A 23,701-nucleotide genomic window follows, 5' to 3' on the forward strand; every position below is an offset into this window, starting at 1 on the left:
TATGCTGCGGTGACGTCTTCAACTTAAATATCACTATTTACTCCTTTTCAGAATTAGATTATAAGGAATAACTGTAATATTTTTTTATGTCTACTATAAATAACCTAAATAATGTGGTTCACACTTTTAAATAGCCAGCAACGAGAGAGATTCAGTGTGCAACACATTTTGGATGTTATTTCCTCATAGACAGAAAAAAAATATTACTATTATATTTCTCTAATAAAGGTAAAAGAAAAAATAGTCTATTGAAATGCTAGCTATCATCTGGCGATGTCTTGCTTCATTGCGGGGTTCGGACGGTACATTCCCTCCTCTGTATAAAATGCCACGTCTTAATTAAAGCGAAAAGTGTTTCCCTGTGTAATTGTTTGTTAAAATCTGTAAGCCCCGTGTTACATATCTGTTTTTGATTTAATTCTATAAATTTTAAAAAAAGTAAACTATAACTGGTGTTCAATTCAATGGGTTCAGCTGCAATATTACGCGGCGGCGGCGACGACGACGCAATATGGCGGGATTTAAACGTGACGCAATTGAAAGATCTGCCATAGATTTGGAGAAAACAAAAATCTGTCATAGGTTTGATTTGTTTGGCGTTTGTAACGTCATATTTGCCATAAATTAGGAATATGCACTAGATTTGGAACCTGCCATAGATTTGAGTCCTACATATATTCAGACATATGTTTGTTGTGAAAGAGAACTATGTATGTGCCTGTCCAAAGTCTACCTGTACTTCTGTGGTAGTCGTTTGTTTATATGTTACATATCAATTTTTCGTTCAATTTTTGTACAACTATCAACCAGAGTTCAAGTGAAGAAAATGTAGGCATTTATATGCAACAATACGGCTTTCAGCAATGAAATAAACTCATTCCATTTACAGGTAGTTGGCTATAAAAGACATGAACAATATGAGATAATTCAAACAAAAAATCAAACGGCATAATTTATTACAAAACAATGTACAAAAAGAAAATATAATATACATGAACCACGTTACCCACTGAATTGCAGGCCTTTAGGAATTTGTGCAGGTTCATAGCAAATGTTGCGAGACTGAATATTTTTGTTAGCGTTCTACTCTCTCCTAACTTGGGACAATGGTGTTACAAAGAATCATCAGAAAAAAAATCGATTGAAATTGGCTTATAATTTACTGAAAACATCGGTAAGATAAAAAAAAAAAGAAAAAAAAGAACAATTTATCTGCTGTCGTTAAGGTGGCATATTATTGATATAATTATTTCCAAACTGTATACCTCTTAAGAATTGCTCACTAAGAATGGAAAATGAAAAATTCTAGAGAGAATTATTTGCCGTCAAATTTTCAATGGCTGATATCTCGAAAAAAGATAACAGACCCTCCTTTTTTCTTTTTTCTTTTTTCTTTTTTCTTTTTTGCTTTTTTGCTTTCTTAGTTTTTTTATTTATTTACTAGCATTAACAACATTATAATAGTCCTTTGAAACGCTTGCTTTATTTGAAACAGACTAGCGAATATCCTTGAAGGATTTCGTTACAATATGATCAAAATATTCTCAGCAATTCAACAATTTAAACCGCTGTTAATATATTCATCACATTACTGGGTACATGGCATTTGTTGCTATGGCACACTGGTCGTTCTTGTTCCTTGACATCAATATGTATCCATCCATTCCCCATGTTGTCCCCCAGCTGAAATAAATTAATAAGAAGTTCAATCTAAAGTAATACAGAAACATACATTGCCATCTTTTTATCCTGCAATTAACCAACTATTGTACATATAACAGGTATACAAATATTTTTTTCATTTGTATGTACTTGTACAAATAAAATCTCCTGTTACCTCACATCCATGTTGAGCAAGCGGTTATAAAAATATTTCTGTTTCCTAACCAGTTCATTTCGGGGTCCTCTTCGAGGTCCGCGTTTCAACTATATCGATTTCTTTGAGAAGTTTGTGACAATGATTGAGATTTTTTAACTAAAGTTTCAAATGTTGGGAGTAATTTCGGGATAAACACAAGACATGTACATTGTCGGAAAATATATAATGTAGTTGAACTCAAAACGAAACAGGAGAAAAGCTTGGCGGAGCCTTGAATTTCGTCCTGTTTCTAAAGCTCATACAAATTAATTTAATATTTTCCGACAGCATACATATATTGTACATATAGCCTTATTACGGGTATAAAAGTTTTACTTATTCGAAATCGTCGTAGAAGTTCCCCTAAAATGCAATTTCAGTAATTTTTTTCCATCAGAAGAAAAAAGTGTTCATGTAACAACTAAAATTCCTCAGATAAAATGGAAAATAATTAAATCAAATGTATAAAAATAAACCAATGAAAATTGAATAAATTTACAGGAAAAGAATAGTAATGACTGGTACCTGTTTTTAACAAGCCAATAATCATCGCTGTTTTCCGTGCCATATCCAACAACCAGGATACCGTGATTTACGGTGTAAGACTTGCAGGTCGGATTATTGAATACACCTGAAATAGTTCAAAAATCATCATTAAATATTGTTCTGTAAATCCATGTACGTCACCTCTTTCAAATAGACAAATATAAAAAAACAAAACAAATAAGAACGAATTGCAAGTGTTAATCTAATGTGTCTGCATATGAATGGAAATTAGCTAATTTTGAAAAATATATATGATTAGGTTGCTTCCATTCCTTTGACTCGAAAGGACATGGCGTTGTCATTTTATTTTCGATCTATGAGTTAGAATGTCCCTCTGGTATCTTTTGCCCCTCTTTTAAAGATATGCTGTATAGATTACAATATTTTTTACAATTATACAGGGAGAATTTTTAATTAATTATTTTTAAAGAATTTAACCTCGTTTATACAACATAAAGTTTTGATCCACGTAAATGCATGCAGATACAGGTCCTACTGCTGCAACAGCTTGCTTCAACTGATTTTCATCTCCATTACGGATCCCAGTGTAACCAGTGATAGAAGCTCCAATATTAGATTTCGTGTACCGGCAGTTTCCAACCTGTAACATAAACAAAACACATGCACCGGTGAACATTTCTGATACGAGTTTTATAAATGCAATGCTATTATTTCAATGAATTAAATGTATACGAATTGATGAAAAACAAATGAATTTTATATAATCCATGGTGATGACAATTAAAATAATAAATCATCCTTTCTATCTTTACATGAGAACTTAACTGAACATGAAAAATTTCCCTTGTCACAGCTCTATCTTCATTTCAGTCAAACAGGTTTCCGGTACAGTAGTTCATTAATTTTCGTCAGTTTTATAACAATTTTGATATTAAGCCGTATCGCATAGCTGCGTTGGCTTTTAAAATTTTGGTTGTAAGCGTCCCCTGTGAAGGAAAATCAAGAATAGCGCATTGGACACGCACAATTTATAATTTGTTATTTTGATTTTCCTTAGCGTGCTTTTTTTTTGCATCTCACATCTTGGATAGATAGAATTAATCCACAATGACTTATTTACAAGCGTTACTTCGTGTTAATCGGTTGTTGTTACCTTTCCCTCGTATGGGTAGCTATTTTCTGTATCTATGCCTCCATTATCTATGACGTATTTAAATGAAGGAGGTAGCATACCTCCATTGCATCCTCTGTTACCTTAAATAAGAAGAAATAAAGGTTTTTTTACTATCCCTTTTGTCAATTAACTCTTTACAATAACCTTATTCCAGATATACTTATCCATGAAAGTTATTTTAATTATCAGAATGCATAACTATGTGACTGACTCCTAAAACACTTTATAGATTTTTTGGCATAGCCTCCATTTTAGACGGGTAAAGTTTCGAATTTCTAAACGCAACGATTGCTAAGCGTTTTGAATTTTTAAGATGGGCTATTCCGTATCAGCTTCCCAAAAAATACACGATGGTCTAGAAGTATATATTATAGGAACTGACGTTTTTTAACATCTTCATAAACGTTTTCTATTATTCTTTTTTCTAAGTTTATGAATATTGCTTTTATTGTTAAGTCTTTTTTGTGATATCCATTTGACGTGACTCTGTACTTATACATCCCGTCATAGCGTTATTGTTCTATGTTTTTTTTCAAATGTATTCTAGTCTTTCAGTTTTACTTATGTGCTTTGTCTATATGCCTTTATGTGTTTCTTTGATACATAAAAGTATGACGTGGCTCTATACTAATACATCCCGTCATTGTGTATTGTAAAAAGGTTTGTTTACTTGTCTTTCATTTTTCTAATGTGTTTTTTTCTATATAAAATTGAGAGTGGAAATGGGGAATGTGTCAATGAGAAAACAACCCGACCATAGAACAAACAACAGCAGAAGGTCACCAATAGGTCTTCAATGCAACGAGAAATTCCCGCACATGTTTGTGTTTTTTTTATACATATTTCTGTACTTATACATCCCGAAATTGTGTAATTGTACTATGTAGTCTTCTGCCTATGGATTATTCTACTACGTACCGTATTTTGACGAACAGTCCATCAGATTTTGTTCCGATAACGATACGAGTTTCCCTGTTTTCCTGAAGTGCTGACCCTCTAATGATCCTACAGCTGAGAATGCCCAACATGATCCACATTTTCCCTGATGAGACGAAAATATGCAATTAACATGAAAAACGAGATATAGCTGTTTAGCAGTAAACGGAATCATCTTATATATATATCATTGATTTGTACCCGGCAAACTTTACTTACATTGAAATAATATTAAAACTTTCGTTCATCATGATAATGTTATATAATAAAAATGCATGTACAAAACAACAAACGAAATGAAATATGATATACAGCAACAAATAACAACCACTGAATGATGTTTGTTTGTTTGTCCTCCTGGCTAGTGACTTCTATAACCTCTCTCCTTGCTTTGTATATATTGTAAGTAGTTATTGTTGTTATCTCTGTACTGATGTAATGCATTGGCCTTATGAGAATAAATATGTTTAAAAGGTGTTTGTATATACAATAAATTATGATGAATGATAGGCCCATGACATAGGACAGACATAGGCATATGCATAAAAGCAAAATCACAAAAGTACTAGTAAAATTAAAAAAGGAAAGACCCGAACCAAATCGCAAATCAAAAGCTCAAATACATCAAACGAAAGATCAACAACTGTCATATTCTTGACTTGGTACTTGCATTTTCCCATGTAGAAAATGGGAAATTAAACCTGGTTTATAGCTAGAAAACCGCTCACTTGTATGACAGTCGCATCTAATTCCATGATATTGACAACGATTTGCGAGCAAAACAAACAGATGTTTGCACCTGTCCTAAATCAGGAATCTGATGTACAGTAGTTGTCGTTTGTTTATGTAATTTATACGTGTTTCTCGTTTCTCGTTTTTTATATAGATTATACCGTTGGTTTTCCCGTTTGAATGGTTTTACACTAATTATTTTGGGGCCCTTTATAGCTTGTTGTTCGGTGTGAGCCAAGGCTCCGTGGTGAAGGCCGTACATTGACCTATTATGGTTTACTTTTATAAATTGTTATTTGAATGGAGAGTTGTCTCATTGGCCCTCACACCACATCTTCCTATATCTATAGACATAATAGGTAAAAATGTCAAAAATGCATCAGTCAACATTATGTTATAATCTATATATGTAACAAAGATTTGGTAGGAGTAAATTCATATTTTTAAGGCCGAAAAGTGATTTCGACCTGATGGTGCTTACATCTCTGTTCATATACTTGGTGTATATATAACAATATAGTAACGGTAAACCCAGTTCATTTTTTGTCACCTTTGCGTTGACATTAAATATCATTTAACTTTCATTTTCTGTAAATCTATTAATGTAGAATGTTGAATTATATCAAGACACCAAGTTTTAGCTCATCAAAAGCATAGGTGTCCTTATCCGTATTTGGAAGGGTTTTTGGGGTATGTTTAGAATTCAGTGCTGTTCAACGTTGTAGATAAAAATGTATGACCATTCAGGTGTTTTGATTTTAATGCTGCTGATTAGCCTTATTAAAAGAAAGTCGCGTCATGTGTACCAAATTATAAGATTAGTATGTTAAATGAGATTTCCTTATTTGAGTTTTATGAAGCTGTAACTAAATTTGAGATCTATGAAGCTGTAACTAGAATAAATGTACCTGATCTTTTACAGGAGTTACATATCCCTTCTTTCTCCAGTCCACTTCACTAGGGATCTCAACATTATTCGGAGGGAGGAATGTGGAACCTTCACTGGTGTTTCTATATATCATTCCACCTGTCATTGTCTTGATCACCTCATCAATCGACTAAAAAAATCTTAAGTTAATTCAATGAGTACAAATGGAAACGTGTCGTACTAGATATTTTTTTCATGACTGCTATAAGAAAAATAACATTCAAAGTTTTGTTCTTATGGCGTAAATTGATACAATATATATGATCAGTTGAATTTTAAAAGGCAAGTTTAGCTATGAAAAACGTTGTCTGAACCACCCACAACTGCATGTGCTTTTTCAAAGTCGAAATTCTTGTCATTGGGCATTTGACATTGATAAAAATAACTCAATCGTCCTATAAATTGCACCTTTTAAATATGTTTGATTTACAAACCAATACTAACGAGATATATACCTAACACTCATAGATATTTTGTTTCGTTTGTTCTCTAGTTTCAATATACAATCGTTATGTTAAATCTCCTAGAGACACAATTAGGGCATTTATGCATAATGAATACAGTTAAATAACGCTCAGATTGTATTTGCAAGAACAGGGAGGGACATTATGACATTAAAGTATAAGCAGAAAATCTAGGACGTTCAACGAATAAAATATGAACAACTGTGGGGTTTTTCCCGCTGTGTTGAAGAACCAATGGCATTTGACCGTTTCTGCTTTTTGGTCAGGCTATTATTTCTGAGTAGCATTTGGAAGAAGATTGTTGGTTGATTACGTACCATATCAGCAAGATGATTCATACCAAGCCAGTAACTGTGTTCTCCTCTGTCAGCTGCCAAATTGTGGTGTTCAATATATCTAACATTCTTCTCCCAAATAGATCGCCTGATATATAAAACAAAAAGCATTGTTATTTTATTTGTTAGTTCTTATTCTAATGACCGATATTTATATATCAATAAAAAGATATATTGGACACCAATTTCAAAGATGTACTCCCTCACAAATTTATACATCAACAATATAATTTTAAACATGTTTGTCGCATTCCTTTTTTTCGAAACTGTGCTTCAAACAATGCCTATTCATACCATATTTACAGGAATGTAAACAGTCTGATTTTATTATGAATTTCGATGAACAATTCTTCGATTCTGGCCAAAAACGTTACATTTTAAAGATATGGTTGGAATGCCAATGAGACAGATATCCATCCTGACGTGACGACAACCATGTTAACATCTACAGGTAACCTTTCAGTAAGCAATTAAACATGATCCGTTTGACAAAATTTTAACCAATATAAATAGTGAAAATAGAAACAAACATTTCAAAAATTATATGCTTCCGGAATGCTTTTCTGGATTTTCCTTGTCAGGAACTCTCAAAGTTGAATATGTAAAAACCCAGGATATTTAAGAACCGAAAAGCCAAATTTATTTTAGGTCAGCTTTTCTTGAGGGGTTTAAAATCTTATTTTCTTAATAGTTTCTTAATGTATAACACTAACAATACTCGCAAGAAGCGCCCAAATCAAAATAGTTGAGAGGTATATGAAAGGTAAATTATTATCAAGAACGAAGGTTGAGAGCATTTTTAACCAAAACAACAAAAGTTTCGCTAAATACAGTTATACTCATTTATGAGTGGGGGGAAATCCTCAACATTTCCAATTGTGCGACATAAACAAACAGTATATTTCCATAAAATCTGTAAAAATGACATTTCTTGTCAACATAGAATTACAGACTACTGGGCAGGTCATATCATCAGTATGAAACAATGCATAAAATAAATCAATCTTATACTTATACGTATCCTTATGAATATGTAGGACTCTAAAGTGCGATGGAGACGCTAATGTACGATGGTCACGCTAAAGTGCGATAGTCTACGCTATTGGAAACGAACAGATACATTAAAATCATTGTTTACGTTGCAGTCTACGTAGGGTCCCATTAAAGTAATGTCTATTTTATTGAAAACTAACGTCGGTAAAATAAAGGGGTTTGTAACTTACAGTGACGACTGTAAGAGGGGTGTTCAGAATAGTGATAGGCTGTGTACGTGTACGGCAAGCTACAGCAATAATCCAAATATTTTTTTAAATACGCCAGAATTGTGAAAGAAAAGCATTTAACAGGACATACAGTATGTTATGACTCCTTAAATATTTTTAAGCAATTAGTACGTGGTTGGTCTTTTAAATTTAGAAACAATCACTTAAGCCTATCGGTAAATTATAACTTATCCTATCACATATGTTATACCTTAGCATATGTATATATTAGCTATTGCAAAAAGACTATTTTTTAAAAATGATTTAATCCATGTACTGTAACGTTTTAATCCCCCAAACCTATACTATTGTTCCATTGCATTTTAGCGTGGTATATCATCGTGCATTAGCGTGACCATCGCACTTTAGAGTCCTACAAACATAATGTTCTTTTTGGCTATTTATCCTTTTGCATTTTGCATCTGGGAATTTCAAAAGCTCACGTAACGGTAACTAATTGATGGAGGCCGTGCAATGACTTATAGTATAACATTAACCATGACCTCTATGGTGGATTGCTTTCTTCCTGGCTTCCAAACCACATATCCATATTTCAAACGTTTTAGTCAGAGTCAGAACTACCTGTTCATCCAGAATATTAAATGGTTGTGACTGTTTTACATACAAGTTTATTTTGTAGTACGGAGAGTTATGCGTTTGATATATTACATTTATAATGTTTCATCTATGACTATAAATTTAGAAATTATTGCGTGTATTTATTATTGCGATTTTGTCATTTTGGACTAAAATGCGATTTTAATTTTTGGGATATTGAGAAAAAAATCCTGTTTGATTTATATTTAAATTTCAAAATGCGAGTTTAATTATTGCGATTATAACCCTGTCGTATTTTTCGCAATAATAAAAACATCGCAATAATTTCTAAATTCACAGTATATGTATTAAAAAAAATCAAAACATTATTATCCTGATTTCAACTCATACGACAGATGTTGAATATTAAATTCCGTTGTTACGCTAAATACATATTCTATGACCATTTTTGAAAACATTTGTAAGTTTTCCTTTTTCTTATATTTAATTTGAAACAAAAATAAAATAAAAGACTCCACCTTAGATAATCTTCACTTCCGTTCTCATAAGCTTTGTTGTACGCGTTCTTAAAAAGTAGCCATTCTGTATCCATGTCCTGGTTGATTTGTTGTAAGGCTGAACAACTACTGAACCAAACTAATACAAGAAGAGGCATCTGAAAGATAAAGAACTTTGAAATATTATGAATTTTTCAATAAAGACTTATTTTAACGACCAATCTATTTTCGAGACGTTCACGAGTAGAAAAATAACGGGAATATAAATCGTAGCGTTAATGTCACACTTGGATCTTTCCTTATTAAACTACATCAAGTAAACGAGATTATTGCAAAAATTTTAAACTGCCGCGAAATGGAATAAAAAATTTAAAACGCAAAATTAAGTATCCTCGAAAATAAGTTGGTTTACAGTAACATAGACGAAGAATGGATTTTAGACTTGAATACAATGCATTCCAAACTTTCAGATAAACAGCCCTGTATTTAAATGTTTTCGAATTATCATTCCTGATGGAGGAGAATTCACATAACCAAAGAAACAATATTAACAAGTGCTATTTTATGATAAAATGAATTCGAATATTTGATTTTATTGCATAGTAATATAATATTTTCCAAACAAAAGTAACCAAAAGTTAGCGTGCAATAAATTCCAATATTGCATTATTGCAATAAATCGTCAAAATTCATGACGTCATCAACGACAAAATCTTAGTTTAAACCAATTTTTGCTTTTAAATATCATATTGCTATACAATATATCTACAAGGGTTATTGCATGAATATTGGGAAATATCGTCCCTCGTAGAACATATATTGATTGCACTCGCAAGCTCGTGCAATGTAAAATTCTACTCGGGACAATATTCCCTAATGTTCATGCAATAACCCTTTATCATAAAAACTTATTATCATGTTTTAAATGTCAACAAATAATGCTTCTAAATGAATAACCAATTTAGAATAAGAAAATAATGGACACAAGGCGTTATGAAACATGCACAATACATTGATAAAAAGCATGACGGCCCATACCATGTATACTGTTTGTATATTTTGAAATAACTTGATATAAACTACATGTTTGCAAATAGAAAAAAACTTTTTCTGTCAATTTTGCCTACTATTTTTCTATGAAGCCTCTTTGAAAGTGAAATTACATTTCGTATTGTATTTCAATATTAGAACTTACCATGGTTTTAACGATTTGAAATCGCTCGTATGTATGATTATCAAAAACGAAATTATCGAGATAATTACACTTTCTTTCTTATTTATAGACTTGAAACTAATCAAGGAAGTTATAAGAATATGTTTATAACTCACAAAAACTTCCGTGATTTTTTTTATCATATGACATAAAGAATATGAAACTTTGTTTTACCAAAAATATTATTAAGTTGAAAACAATACCAGTAAGGAAATATCTCATAGAACAATGGTTCATGCGTAGACCAATAAAGTATCAGAACAATAAATATTTGTTTCAGATGAAGGCTTGATCAAAGGAGTTTATCTCATTTCAAAATTATTCTCAAGTAATTTATATATTTTGCTGGATTTTTAAAAGGTGAATAAGAAAAATGGTATCGGGCAAATTGCAAAAATATGTTACAAAAAATGAGGAAGTCGTATTTTAATTGGATTTAATTAATTACTTATTTCGATCAAGGATCCAGCCAGTCTTATACAATAACCTTTTCATTTTCAGAAGCCTTATTTTAGAAAAATAAAATAAAAAATATACTTAATTTCATGAAAATGTAAAGTTAATTATAACCATGGTAAGTCCTATCAAATATTCACGCAGTGTCATATATTCAAGGATTTAATGCTGAATATGTTGTTTAAGATGAGAACCCGACGCGTACTTAAAGAACTGCGTCTGAAACGATAAAAGTATATCCAAGTATTGATGTAGAACTAAGGACAATGAAAAAATGAAAACTGAAAAACGTCAAATACAATCATCAATTTTGTTTTTTTATAGGAAGCCACCATTTGATCCATGCTGACATTTTACTTTTTAAACAACTAGTAAAAAGAGCCTGTAATATAGGATCTCTGCTTCACATGGTGATATTTTTTTAAATTAATATTGTTGGCTTATTCTTAATTGACAGTCTTACAGCAACTCAAATGTGCTTCATATTTACAAGTCATAGTTTTGTAGCATCTAATGGAAGGCGTTTTGTCAAAACCCTTTACACTTATATTTATTCACCTTTTTTAACACAAATTCTGGGTACTTCCAGTACCTTTTTTGAGGAAAAAAATTGTTTTTTTAGACACTGAACTAGGTGGCAAACGGGCGACACGCTATAGGCTGCCGACAATTTCATGTTAACAACTTATGAACCTTTCAACCAATGCTTTCCAGTTTTGATATAGTTTTCCTAATATCAAATTGAAGTCAAGCTCGATATTCAAGTTTTCCGTTCTGGTGCAATAGTTCTTGATAAATTGAACAATTGCACAGAACGTGACACGTCAAACAACCCTGAAATTGTACCATTAAAATATTCCAATTTTATTCTTTCTATCTACAAGTAACATGTAACCTTCAAAATACAGGAAATTGGTTTCGTTCTATTTGTCAAATTATAGTTGGTCTCTTGTATTTAATAGAGAAAATACATTTATGATGTCAATATTACTAATTAAGGCAACAATACTTTACCGATGATCAATTCTCGTAAATCGATTCGAACGTTATTAACCAACGAAGCCAACATCCAACATCATGTATTCATTCTGTAGCAGGCATGTCAGTAACTGCTTGCAGTCCTTTGTTAATTTATATATTTATATATCCTTGTCATTTTGTTTAGTTTTTTTTTTTTGTTATCAATTCTGGCATCGGAATACTGGGTGAGGGTTGATATCTCACAAAACATGTTGGCTTTTTTAAATTCTTGTATGATTATTATTTCTAAAACAAAAGCCAAACTTCATGCATCAAATGGACTGATTACAAAGTGGACACTTGTGAAATTGGTTCCATTAGAAATATGAACAGTAATTGGTTAAAAGGTTTTTCCATACCTTTTTTGAATTATACATGAACAATCTGATGTACAGTAGTTGTCGTGTGTTTATGTAATTAATACATGTTTCTCGTTTCTCGTTTTTTTATATTAGATTAGACCGTTGGTTTTCCCCGTTTGAATGGTTTTACACTAGTAATGTTGGGGCCCTTTATAGCTTTTTGTTCGGTGTGAGCCAAGGTTCCGTGTTGAAGTCCGTTCATTGGCATATACTGATTAACTTTTATAAATTTTTATTTGGATGGAGAGTTGTCTCATTGGCACTCACATCACATCTTCCTATATCTAGTGAATGCATTTTGCGGTCCCCAGATTGTTGTGAGTTTCTATATCTGCCATGATAAATGTTTTGTTTTATGCTGAAATGGTTAAACAATCATTTGCTTCATTATTTATTATTATTTTATGATTTAACGTAATCATGTCACCTATTTCCGCCGAAAAGTCCGTACTTATTTATTTAACATTATCCAGTCAAATTCAAACACATTTTGTTTTATTGGAAAACATTTCAACGGATGTATTAATTACAGTGACAGTCGGAGAACTGACTCTGAAGTTTAATTTGTCTTAAAATAGTCATAGGGTCGTTCAACGGCTCTTTACTGCATGTAATATAGCCGCATGGGAAAGTTTGAAAAAAATTGTGTTATATCAGAAACAGGTTTAAATTCATCACAGAATGTAGTACAAAAAACAAGTTTTAAATTTGATTTTGGATCATTCAACACCCATGCAACCAGTCATCTCATATTGCCTGATAGAAATCGCCGCTAGTTTTGTTCTTCCGACAGAAAACCCCCATGTCATTAAAAGATTAATAAAAGTTGCAATAAAAAGTATGCATGCATATGTCGAAATATTTATTTTGAATTCTTCATCAATTTAATACAAACCTGTAGTGTCGATGTCATTCGTTCTACGTTTTTACTCTGTTTTTATAAGGAATGTATCCCTGTTTATGGGGTCAAGTATCATGTTAACACGCACAGGTGTAACGTAGTAACTTAGTTATTTCAGCAACATACTCTGGATCGAATGCAAGGTTAATAATATGAAATTGGAAGTAAATAATTGAAAAAAGGAAACAACCTTGTCATATATGTACTACAAATGTTAGAGACATACAAAATATCACTAAAAGTTATGACATATTATAACTTGGGACACTTTCGAAAACATGTCTTACGACTATGAAAGAGGGGCGAAAGATACCAGAGAAACAGTCAAACTCATAGATTGAAAATAAATGTTGACAACGCCATGGCTGAAAAGGAAAAACAAACAGATCTAAATAAATAGTAGTACACAAGACACAACATAGAAAACACAAGAGTGAGCAACACGAACCCCACCAATAACTTGGGCTGATATCATGTCCTGCGGAAGGGTTATCAGATACAGCTCCATCTGTGGCACCCGTCGTGTTGCTCATGTTATAACAAACCCTGTAAATAGTATAATTCTCTGTAAGGGAACGGAACGACATAAGGAACATACTAAATAAGGCCGTTAGTTTTCTCGTTTGAATTGTTTTACATTGTCATTTCGGGGCCTTGTTGTTGTTGTTGATTTTTGTGTCATGTTGGTCTCTTGTGGAGAGTCTCATTGGCAATCAAACCACATATTCTTTTTTATATATCCGATATCATCTGTGACATTTCCTAACACCATCATTAGTAATAAGATACTTTCGAAAACAATACCCCTGAACATAAGTAACAGTGCAACGCCACAAACGAAGAGAGAATTGGCAGCATGGTTGTGTCGACATATGGAACGTAAACGTAGTCATATTTTTCATAACGGTCTACCAGGATGGGCTGCTGTTGTTCGTTCATTAATTGAAGAGATTATTCAGCTGTTCAACGTCAACCTAAGATCTTGTATCTTCTGTGATGTTAACAGTATCGATTGATTGCTATTGACCGTTTAAATATAGGCGTTTCTTTGATTTACATTTATAAGCTGTATTTACACATGACAAAGATAATAATATTTTAGCATTGTGTGTCGCAATGTCATTTGTGATGTCAGTATATTGTATATTGAAATAAACATGTTAGAAATAAACTCATCATAGTTACCAGGACTAAATTTTATATTTACGCCAGACGCGCGTTTCGTCTATAATTGTCATATTGAGCATATTTGATGTAATGTGTTATACATATAAATAGATTGATTTTAAAAGTCTTTCAATGGTCAGATTCAATTTTATATTTACGACCTGACCTGTGTACATCACATTTTTTATTATAGGAGATGTTCATAGATCTGGAAAGTGTAAACATTTATAATGAAACAGTTATAGGTTTCACTTTAAGTTATAGATTTTTCAGTGTGAATATACATAGTTAGCGGCTAATTGAACTTTCATGGAGACCTAAGGTGAAGTGCGGGGAAGAACGGAATATTTGTTACATCGGTTTGTTCTTCAAATCTTCTTATTTTCATATGACTTCACTTGTCAAAAACAAGAAGATCAAAGTAGCTAGATCATTTAATTTCATTTTCAGATATATTGATGATGTTTTCTCTATCAACAGTCCATATTTTCCGATTTAGTTTTATCAATATATACCCTAGAACTAGAATTTAAAGAAACAACATACACAGCTTCATCTGCTTCATTTTTAGACTTATACCTAGAATTTGACATACGCGTTAATCTCAGTAACAGAATTTATGACAAAAGAGACATTTTTTTTTATTTTGACATTACCAATTACCCCGGCCTTAGTAGCAATATACAAACTTAACCTGCATATGGGATATAATAAATCAATTTCCCAACTTATTCCGTATTCAAGAGCTAGCAGTCGGTAGTCACACTTTAAAAAACGTCACCAGTGTCTGAGAATAAAATTGATGAACAAGGGGCATGTCAAAGAACGTCTCGTCCTTTTTCTAAGTAAAGTTCTTCGGAAGATACCAAGGCAATGTTGATAAATTTTCCGTTTCAACTTCACAAATAATACACAAAGGTCTTGAAGGATAAATTCTAGGTACTGATTAGGTTTATCATCTTACTGACGTGTTATAGTAATATTTAATTAATCATTGTGAATATTTTTATAATATTCATTTGATGTGGACCTATGCTTATCCATCCCGTAATTGTGTTATTGTACTATGGTACAGTTTTGTATTCTTGTTATTCATTTTTGCTAATGTGCTTTGTCTATATGCCTTTTTGTGAACCGTTCTTGACATTTTTATTTGTTATGTTTAATATATATTTTTTTCTAATAAAGAAAATGCCTGTAACAAGTTAGAAATATAATAGTTGCTATTCATCCGTTTGATGTGTTTGAGCATTTTAATTTGGATGTTGAGTAATACTGACAAATTCATAAAATATTCAACAAAACCTTTTCTAGCTGTATATTCATAGCAGTCAAATACGGTGGTTGTTTAACAATGTTTAAACCTGTTAAACTCCAATGTTGCATAATGAGAGTTCAGAGTCCAATTCATTCAATTATAACGAAAGTCAAACAAACGTCAATCAGCTAGAACTCAAACTACCTTCCATTTTCATTTAACATTGACTGGATTAAACTTTATTTGAAGTTTTATGTTATATATTGCATAAATGATACATAACCTGCAAAGCTTAAAATAAGTTAATTCAATACTCTATTAATCTAATTTCAAATACTATCATGGTCAAGACGTCTGTTTTTAAACGGTAGTAGAGGATGGATTGGTGGCCAGAGTACCATTGGTCGCTCTTCATACTGTCTTTTAGAGAACAAATATTCCTCGAAACTTTGCCTTACAATGTAATCAGCAGAAACAATAAGTAATGGCTTCCGGGTGTTTCGATTATTTTGTTGCTTCGTTCTATTGGTTTTTATCTTACTTCTTCTGTTCATAGGACTCTGATAATGTGATGCAGAGTTTTCTTCATTAGAGTTGGTGTTGCTAATCTACAAGAGCAAATTTAAAAATTGAATTAACTTGTGTTAAAGTGTTACTTAATTACTAAAAGTAATCTGAAATTTTTACTGGTAAAACAGTAAAATCAACAGAATAATAAATGCAAACGCGCATTTAAAAAAAACATAATGCTAACAATTCAGGGCTCTAGACTGACATGCCTTCTTTAATTTTATACATGTAAGAGGACATTGATAGTGTTAATCATTTCAAATGGTTATTGATTACTGCTCGACAAAAGTAAGTATTAGATAAGAATTGCCTACATCAAGAAAATATTATTTCAGCTGTACTTGGCAAACTGTTTCGGAATTTTGGGTTTTCGGTGCTTTTCAAGTTAGTATTTTATATTGTCATTTCTTCTTGCGCCACTAAGAAATATTTTGTAGACGAAACGCGCAAAAGTTTAATTATATTGTCTATGATGGAGTTATATTAACTTACTGGGTCGATACCACTTCTGATGGAGACTTCTGTTTTTGGGTGATCACAAGTCTAATAGAAGAAAACAAAATCACAAAAAAAACTGAACTCCGAGAACAATTCAAAACGGAAAGTGTCTAATCAAATGGCAAAATCAAATGATAAAACACATCAAACGAATGGCAACTTCAGATGGTACTTCGATGTGTATATGAATTATTATTGATATGGTCATAATTATGAATTAAGAGTTTACGTAATTGTTGGTTTTTCCCAAATACTGATTTTATAGCCAAGGAAGATTACCTTAGCTGTGTTTTGCAAAGCCTTTTGGAATGTAATTTTCTTTTTGATTTTCAATTTGTTTCTTTATTTGTCTTGTTTAAACGATCATCAATGACGTAGACGTAACGCACGCCTGTCGTACAAATTTTTGAGTTATGATCGGTTTATTTAAGGAATGACTGTAATATTGTTTCTGTCTATGAAGAATTGACATAAAAAAATGATGCACACTGAATAACGCGCGTAGCGGGTTGTTTAACAGTGGGCCCCACATTTTTTTATGTTATTTCGAATAGACAGAAAAAATATTACAGTCATTTCTTATAATTTAATTCTAAATTCCATTTTCAACCGTAGAAAACCATGAAAAAACGTTGATGATGTCACGATCACATGACTAAATTATATCTATGAGCTGGTAACAAAATAACGTCAGCCAATCAGAAGACGCGTTACATTCAAAATTAAATTATATAAATGTGTAGGCCAATTACACTTTGTCGTATGGTATGTGTCATATTATTTTTATTTACATATTGCAGTACATTGTATTCCCCTTTTTTACTTTTGATTCTCAAAAAACACGTACTCTATTCCTTTGCATTAGATTTTATTTATTATCTTAAAGATTAGCTAACAGCGTGAACTGATTACATAAGTGATGATTTGTAAATTTTTCAGTTTATAATATAAATATGATTCAGTTTTGTTTTAGGTGTGTTCTTCTTTTTTTTTTGTGGTGCTTTTAGATTTATTATATTGCGTTTTATGCACGATGTTTGCTAACTCGATATACAAAATGTACATTATGTGGATAAAATTAAAATTGATTTTTTTATTTTCTATATTTGTTTTTCAAATGCCAAGATAATCTGTACCGATACAGGCTCCAAATGTCCTCCTTTATACGCCATAACTCATGGTGTACTCCTTGTTATGGAGGCTCATACAGAGACAAGAAATATGTATGTACTTACCGGGTCATTCTCGTTGAAATATTTGATGTTAGTTCCTTCCTCATCTGACTGGTTAAGGGACAAATAAGATTTGTCCTTCCACTCGTAAAAAATAGATTGATACATCTTTTGAACGTTCGGTCTCTGTTTATCGTCATTTTCAATTTTTGTATAGAACTGAAACTTAGTATGCGAATTATTTTTTTCCTGAAAAAAACCCCGAGAAATTTAGATATACGGTGGAACAATCATAGATAATTGTATTCTTTGGGTTGTATTCAAACTAAGTCAAAACACTGATAATCATAACAACGAGATAATATAAGGGGGTACGCGTCTTCTGTTAAACATGAATTCAACTTCGATGTGCTGGTACAGGTGCCTGTTGAAATCAGTAAAAGACGATGATTATATGGAAGTTATGTTTCATTAATGTTTTGGCAATGGGGTATATACATCATTTAAACCGCATCACGGACATCTAATTACCAAAACGTAGATACCTGTCTGCACACTAAAAGTTGATTTCTAGGGGAGCAAGTACGTATATTGAGATTCCTTGCTGTATTTTCCTTTAGTGGAAACTATCTTAGTTTCTAGGTTACTAAATTCACTAGTGTTTTATTTCCAGTCACTCCCTTAAATATCTCGTGATTTAAACTGATCTATAGTACTAAATTAAAGAAGTATGACACAAAAACTACACATCAAATAACTTTATGAATACCTAATAGAGGACAACTGCATTGATTAAAAATTGCACCATTTCAGGTCCTACTGTTTTCCGCGTCATTAATTATCATAATAACTACTAAAATAAGTTCCTGATCAAATTCGATACCGAAACTTTAAGTAAATGTCACATGTTGTTTCCGGTTGTATGTATGCATGTTCTGTTTCTTGCTCCTTTATTGGGATCATAACAATGGATTATGGTGTAAATGGTGACTTTTAATACACTGAACCGGTACATATTTTATGTGTCATTTGCCTACACAGTTTTACAGCCTGGACGTGACGGGTCTTTCTTCCAGAAAGTTAACCTTCACCAAAACAATAAGATCCAGTCCAATAAATCAAACGATCACAAATTTATCTGATTCGCTAATTCTCAAAATATACCCAAAATGCAAATATAAAAAGAGTTAGATACAAAATAAAGAATACAGCGACTGCAGATACAGCACAAATGACATGACAACGAACGGGAAACCGTAACTTATTGTATTATTAAGACGGGGTTATAACAGAAACAAATTGAAAGCAGGGAAAATTATACCTTATAATCAGAATGACTTTATCATATGACAATATAAATACTAAAAACTCAGGCTTACAATAATGCGCGGATACTTTAATTCATAACCGACCTGTGGCTCTTCAAAATTAGATTGAAGAGGGGTATTTTTAGGAATGAAAACATGATCAAGGAAAGTTAGTTTTTTGCTTTTATTACATGAAAACTTTTTACCTCAGCTCTTGGTAATTACTTTTTTTGTACGGTTCTGTAAGATTGTAAAAAACTAACTCTCTCAATGAAATCAGGTGGATTAAAAAGGGTCAAGGGCCTTCACAATAATAGAAGTCTTAGCCTTCTTTGTAGTGTACCAAGTCAGGAATATGAAATAAACTCATCATAGATACCAGGACTATATATTGTATATACGCCAGACGCGCGTTTCGTCTACAAAAGACTCATCAGTGAAGCTCGAATCCAAAAAAGTTAAAAAAAAAAAAAAAAAAAAAAAAAAAAAAAAAAAAGCCAAATAAAGTACAAAGTTGAAGAGCATTGAGATCCTACATTCCTACGTGTTGCCAAATACAGCTAAGGTAATATATGCCTGAAAGTTGTTCTCCATTCTGTGTTGTGTTTTGACTTTGCCATTTGAGTGAGTAGGAAATTACCATTTTCAATTCTCCGTTGAGGTTTTTTCCCCTGATATTTTACATTGTCAGTTTAACGTCGACTTGTAACTTTTGAAAACACCCTGACATCTGTCGCATCTTTCCTTACAAGTTCTTAAAAGTGACAGTTGTAGTACGTATCTTTATCTTTATAATACTTACATTGTTTTGGTTTTCTAAAGTATTACCTATAAAGATAATGAAACATTTTGTTTAAGTAAACTGAACGTGCAAATGTACTAGCAGATACGAAGTATATAGTTCAGAGCAGAATCTTTACTCAAAACGGTACAAATGCATTTATCTAATTAAAAGAAATAATTTAAATAATAACAGTATTTCTCAAAATGCATTTTTAAAGATAATAAGATTCACTGATAATTCGAGTAACAAAATAAAAATAAAATCGAACAATGCATTTGGTTTTTATTGTTTAGGTCGTTATTAATTTACCCAGAAGTCTTTGTGTACGCTTTAAAATATATACGTAGATTCGAGTGATTATAATACGTTCACTGTGCTTACCATAAGAATACATACGAAGCTCGATCACTCCAAACCGTAAGTTGTATCCATTGCTCGAAAATATACTCATTAGTGTATACATTGTTGATGATTTGTCTGAAATGAATACATTAAAATGTAATTCTTATATTTTACATACCTGGTGCTATTTTGTCAATTATAATTTCGGTTGTTGAAACATGTTCATGAATTTGATTCTTCATTTTTTTTGTTTAAATCTGATACACTAAGCACGGGTTGCTATTGTGCCATTCACTGGATGTTAATAAACATGCATATGCTACTAAACCAAAAAAAACTAAAAGGCTCTTTGAAAATAGTTCCTCCTTTTGTACATTCAATATGGTTTATGATCGAGGTTCTATTTCCACAGATACCGGATGCAATTCTTAACATATTTAGTAGTGATTTCATTAAATAGACTACATCGTGATTTTCAAAGTTCCCTAGGGGTTTTTAAATTTCTCTTTAATCAAGCTCTCATAGCCAGAATAATTTGTTTTTGGATGGACAATTCTGGTGGATGTTACTTTAAACACAAATATTCGACTACGTTTGATTTTTTTTATTTAACACGGTTCGTATGGTACAAATATTTTATGGTTAAAACAATTCAAATCAATTTTAGACACGTGTGGCTTGTCATATGTATGGGATAATATCTTTTTTGTAAATAAAACATGGCTACATGTAACCATCAAACAGAATTTGATAGATCAATTTAAACAAAAATGGCTAGCAAGCCTAAAGGAATCTCCAAAAGCATTACATTATCGTTTATTTAAAGATACTTTGGAGTTTGAGAAATATTTAAATATTTTGGATGACAGGCAGATATCCTTATTTCTTAAATTTCGAACTTTAAACATGAAATTTCCAATAGAAACTGGAAGATGGCAAAACATAGAAAGAGAAAACAGAAAATGTTTATTATGTAATTCAGATGCCATTGGTGGTGAATACCATTACATTTTTAATTGTTCAACTTTTGATAATTGTAGAAAACAATGTATTGCATTTTACTATAGAAATAAACCAAACTCATTGAAGTTTTATGAATTAATGAATTCTAAAAAATGTACAGAACTGAATAAACTATGTAAACTTATTAAGGAGATAAATAACAAATTGAACTTTTCTGGGTGAACAATTGCGAACGCCTCTATCTACTTTCGTACATTATTTATTTATGTAATTGTATTGAAATATGTATAATTATCTCTATACCTTTGTAATTTGGTTTGTGAGAATAAAGATATATATATATATGCATCATAATATTAAATGAATTTTCTGTATAACGCTTGTGTGAGTGTGTGTGTTTGTGTTTGTGCTTCTGTGTTTGTGTTTGTGCTTGTGTGTTTGTGTTTGTGCTTGTGTTTTTACTTTACAGCACCAAAATTAATTAGATTCCGTACCTGTTTTAATTGTTATATTGAAGCAATTATCCTTAGATCGTTGCGACTCAATAGTGGGTCTTGTATTTAACTTAAATTTACATACAATATCATACAGGAAACAAATCACAAGAGATGTCACAGTCGGTATCATCCGGTATAGCTTTAGAAGTAGGGTGGTTTTTCCATCAAAAACTGAAGGAAAAATTCAATTTGAATAAAATGATAAAACAAACCAATATGCAAACTCAGATCAGATTGACTGATGTTTTATTTGAATTTACATGACATTTATGTTCCTGGCTATTTATAATTTTCTTCCTTTTATAGATAATGTATATTTAGACTTCCGAAACCGATAAAACATAACAAAAAAACATATGTTTAAGATGATAAGGACTCATTGTTTTCAAATTTCTTACTTTTAAATGCTTTATTAACAAATGCACAGTTCTATAACAATATTATATAGTTTTTACTGGGTTTTTTCATCTTATTTTTTAATCATTTCTTATAATTAATTTGTTGTAAAATTGGCTAAAATGCAAATGTTGAAATTGTTTTCTCTAGTAGATTGTGCGTTCGATGATATTGCGTTAGGGTCACAGTATCTACTTAATATCACCCTCCAAATTTTATTGAATGTAATAAAGCATAGGCATTATAAGAAAATTTGTAATAATAATTTTGTAAGACAGCAACCGTACACAAATCAAATCACATGATATCAAGTAGTGAACAACTACTGTGCATGTTGTATTCTTCTGCTTGTCCAAATAAATATTTTGTCTTAATCATATTGAATCACAAGTACGAATTTAATGTTGATTTTTCTTACCCTTATGGGGGCTATAATTAGCATTAACATATGTGTTTGTTTGTTTGCGTGGTTTTTGTTTGCTTGATCACTTCATCTTTTAGCATAACATAATTGTATTGTTTGTCACCATTGAGACCAGAGCAACAGTCTTTGAAATGTTTTTATCTCCAAATCAGATGTTTGTACGTTATGCCATCCACTATTGGTCGTATCTGATCTTCACAACAATGGACATTTTATTTTGTGACATGCAAGTAACCTTTCAAATGATATATCTGCACTAAAATAACCATACTTTATCATCTTACTCATTCATCAATTGAGACACAGTGGAATTAAACATTAAGTACCATGGTAATACTAAATAAGAAGATATAAAAATGTATTCATCCACAATAAAATTATCATGTTCCTCTCTAGAGATGCCCTTCCTAAACCATTTACCTTTTCGGGGCAGATAAAATCTTTCTATCTCCCTATGTCAGGGACATTACATTCGTTCATAGTGATCTGAATCTAGAACCACGGAAGTATATATCACTTTAATACTTCCATATTTAAACTGGTCTGCGGTAAACCCACAACTAATATAACACAATTATTGTTTCAGGTTAACAAAACTTCGATTTTCCCATCAATAAATTAAAAGATATTTATTTTCAAAAGTAACAAAAGGAATTGGACCCAATTGCAAGTTATAACAACATTAACTACGTCCTTTCTCTAATGAAATTTCGTAAATCATAATGACTTTCGTTTGATTTGTTCACCCCTTAGTGTATGCCTATAATGCTTATTGAAAAAGAGGGCGCAAAAGTTAACTTAAATCTGATAAATTAGATGGCATGAGTTATTAGTTCCTAATTGCATCCTGGGATCTGTTTACTAACAACATGTTAACAATACATGTAAACCTTAAGGTAAGTCAAACCGAAAGTACACATACACAATGCTAGGTTAGATCAATATCAAAAAGTATGAGACTTATAGAAACTTTGGAAGGGCGAGTTTTGTACCAATTTAAAAAAAAAATGTTTTTGTGATTGATCTGATATTTTTGTCATGCGACAGCTCAAATTGGTTACAATACACTAATTCTATAACTTTATAAACTAATCAAACTGTTTTATTGAGACTTAAAACA

At 31.6% G+C, this 23,701-nt stretch overlaps 2 protein-coding genes across 2 annotated transcripts; both read right to left on the reverse strand.

The window, feature by feature from the left end:
* Nucleotides 1-939: 939 nt before the first annotated feature.
* Nucleotides 940-10,620, reverse strand: LOC139493290 (cathepsin L-like). Its single transcript, XM_071281535.1, has 9 exons — nucleotides 10,447-10,620; nucleotides 9,273-9,409; nucleotides 6,917-7,022; nucleotides 6,116-6,265; nucleotides 4,458-4,581; nucleotides 3,519-3,619; nucleotides 2,843-3,005; nucleotides 2,384-2,489; nucleotides 940-1,683 (listed from the first exon to the last, which is right to left on the reverse strand). The coding sequence occupies exons 1-9, from the start codon at nucleotides 10,447-10,449 to the stop codon at nucleotides 1,584-1,586; spliced, it is 990 nt and encodes a 329-aa protein (XP_071137636.1). The 5' UTR covers nucleotides 10,450-10,620; the 3' UTR covers nucleotides 940-1,583.
* A 5,281-nt stretch (nucleotides 10,621-15,901) lies between these two features.
* Nucleotides 15,902-20,433, reverse strand: LOC139493291 (uncharacterized). Its single transcript, XM_071281536.1, has 4 exons — nucleotides 20,341-20,433; nucleotides 19,978-20,003; nucleotides 17,932-18,117; nucleotides 15,902-16,236 (listed from the first exon to the last, which is right to left on the reverse strand). Exons 1-4 carry the CDS (start codon nucleotides 20,420-20,422, stop codon nucleotides 15,958-15,960), a joined length of 573 nt encoding a protein of 190 aa, XP_071137637.1. The 5' UTR covers nucleotides 20,423-20,433; the 3' UTR covers nucleotides 15,902-15,957.
* Nucleotides 20,434-23,701: the final 3,268 nt, after the last annotated feature.

This window comes from Mytilus edulis, chromosome 10 (assembly GCF_963676685.1).
Source record: "Mytilus edulis chromosome 10, xbMytEdul2.2, whole genome shotgun sequence".
NCBI lineage: Eukaryota > Metazoa > Mollusca > Bivalvia > Mytilida > Mytilidae > Mytilus > Mytilus edulis.

Bases quoted from the DNA above. Each gene is read 5' to 3' on its own strand.
- LOC139493290 (XM_071281535.1), bottom strand. The intron at 3,006-3,518 runs GTAACAACAACC...TTTATGTTACAG, and splicing joins GCTACCCATACGAGGGAAAG to GTTGGAAACTGCCGGTACAC. The intron at 1,684-2,383 runs GTACCAGTCATT...AATTTATTTCAG, and splicing joins TATTGGCTTGTTAAAAACAG to CTGGGGGACAACATGGGGAA.
- LOC139493291 (XM_071281536.1), bottom strand. From the start codon at position 20,422: ATGTATACACTAATGAGTATATTTTCGAGCAATGGATACAACTTACGG. The intron at 18,118-19,977 runs GTAAGTATTATA...GGTTTTTTTCAG, and splicing joins CTTTAGAAAACCAAAACAAT to GAAAAAAATAATTCGCATAC. The intron at 16,237-17,931 runs GTAAGTACATAC...TTGCTCTTGTAG, and splicing joins ATTTCAACGAGAATGACCCG to ATTAGCAACACCAACTCTAA.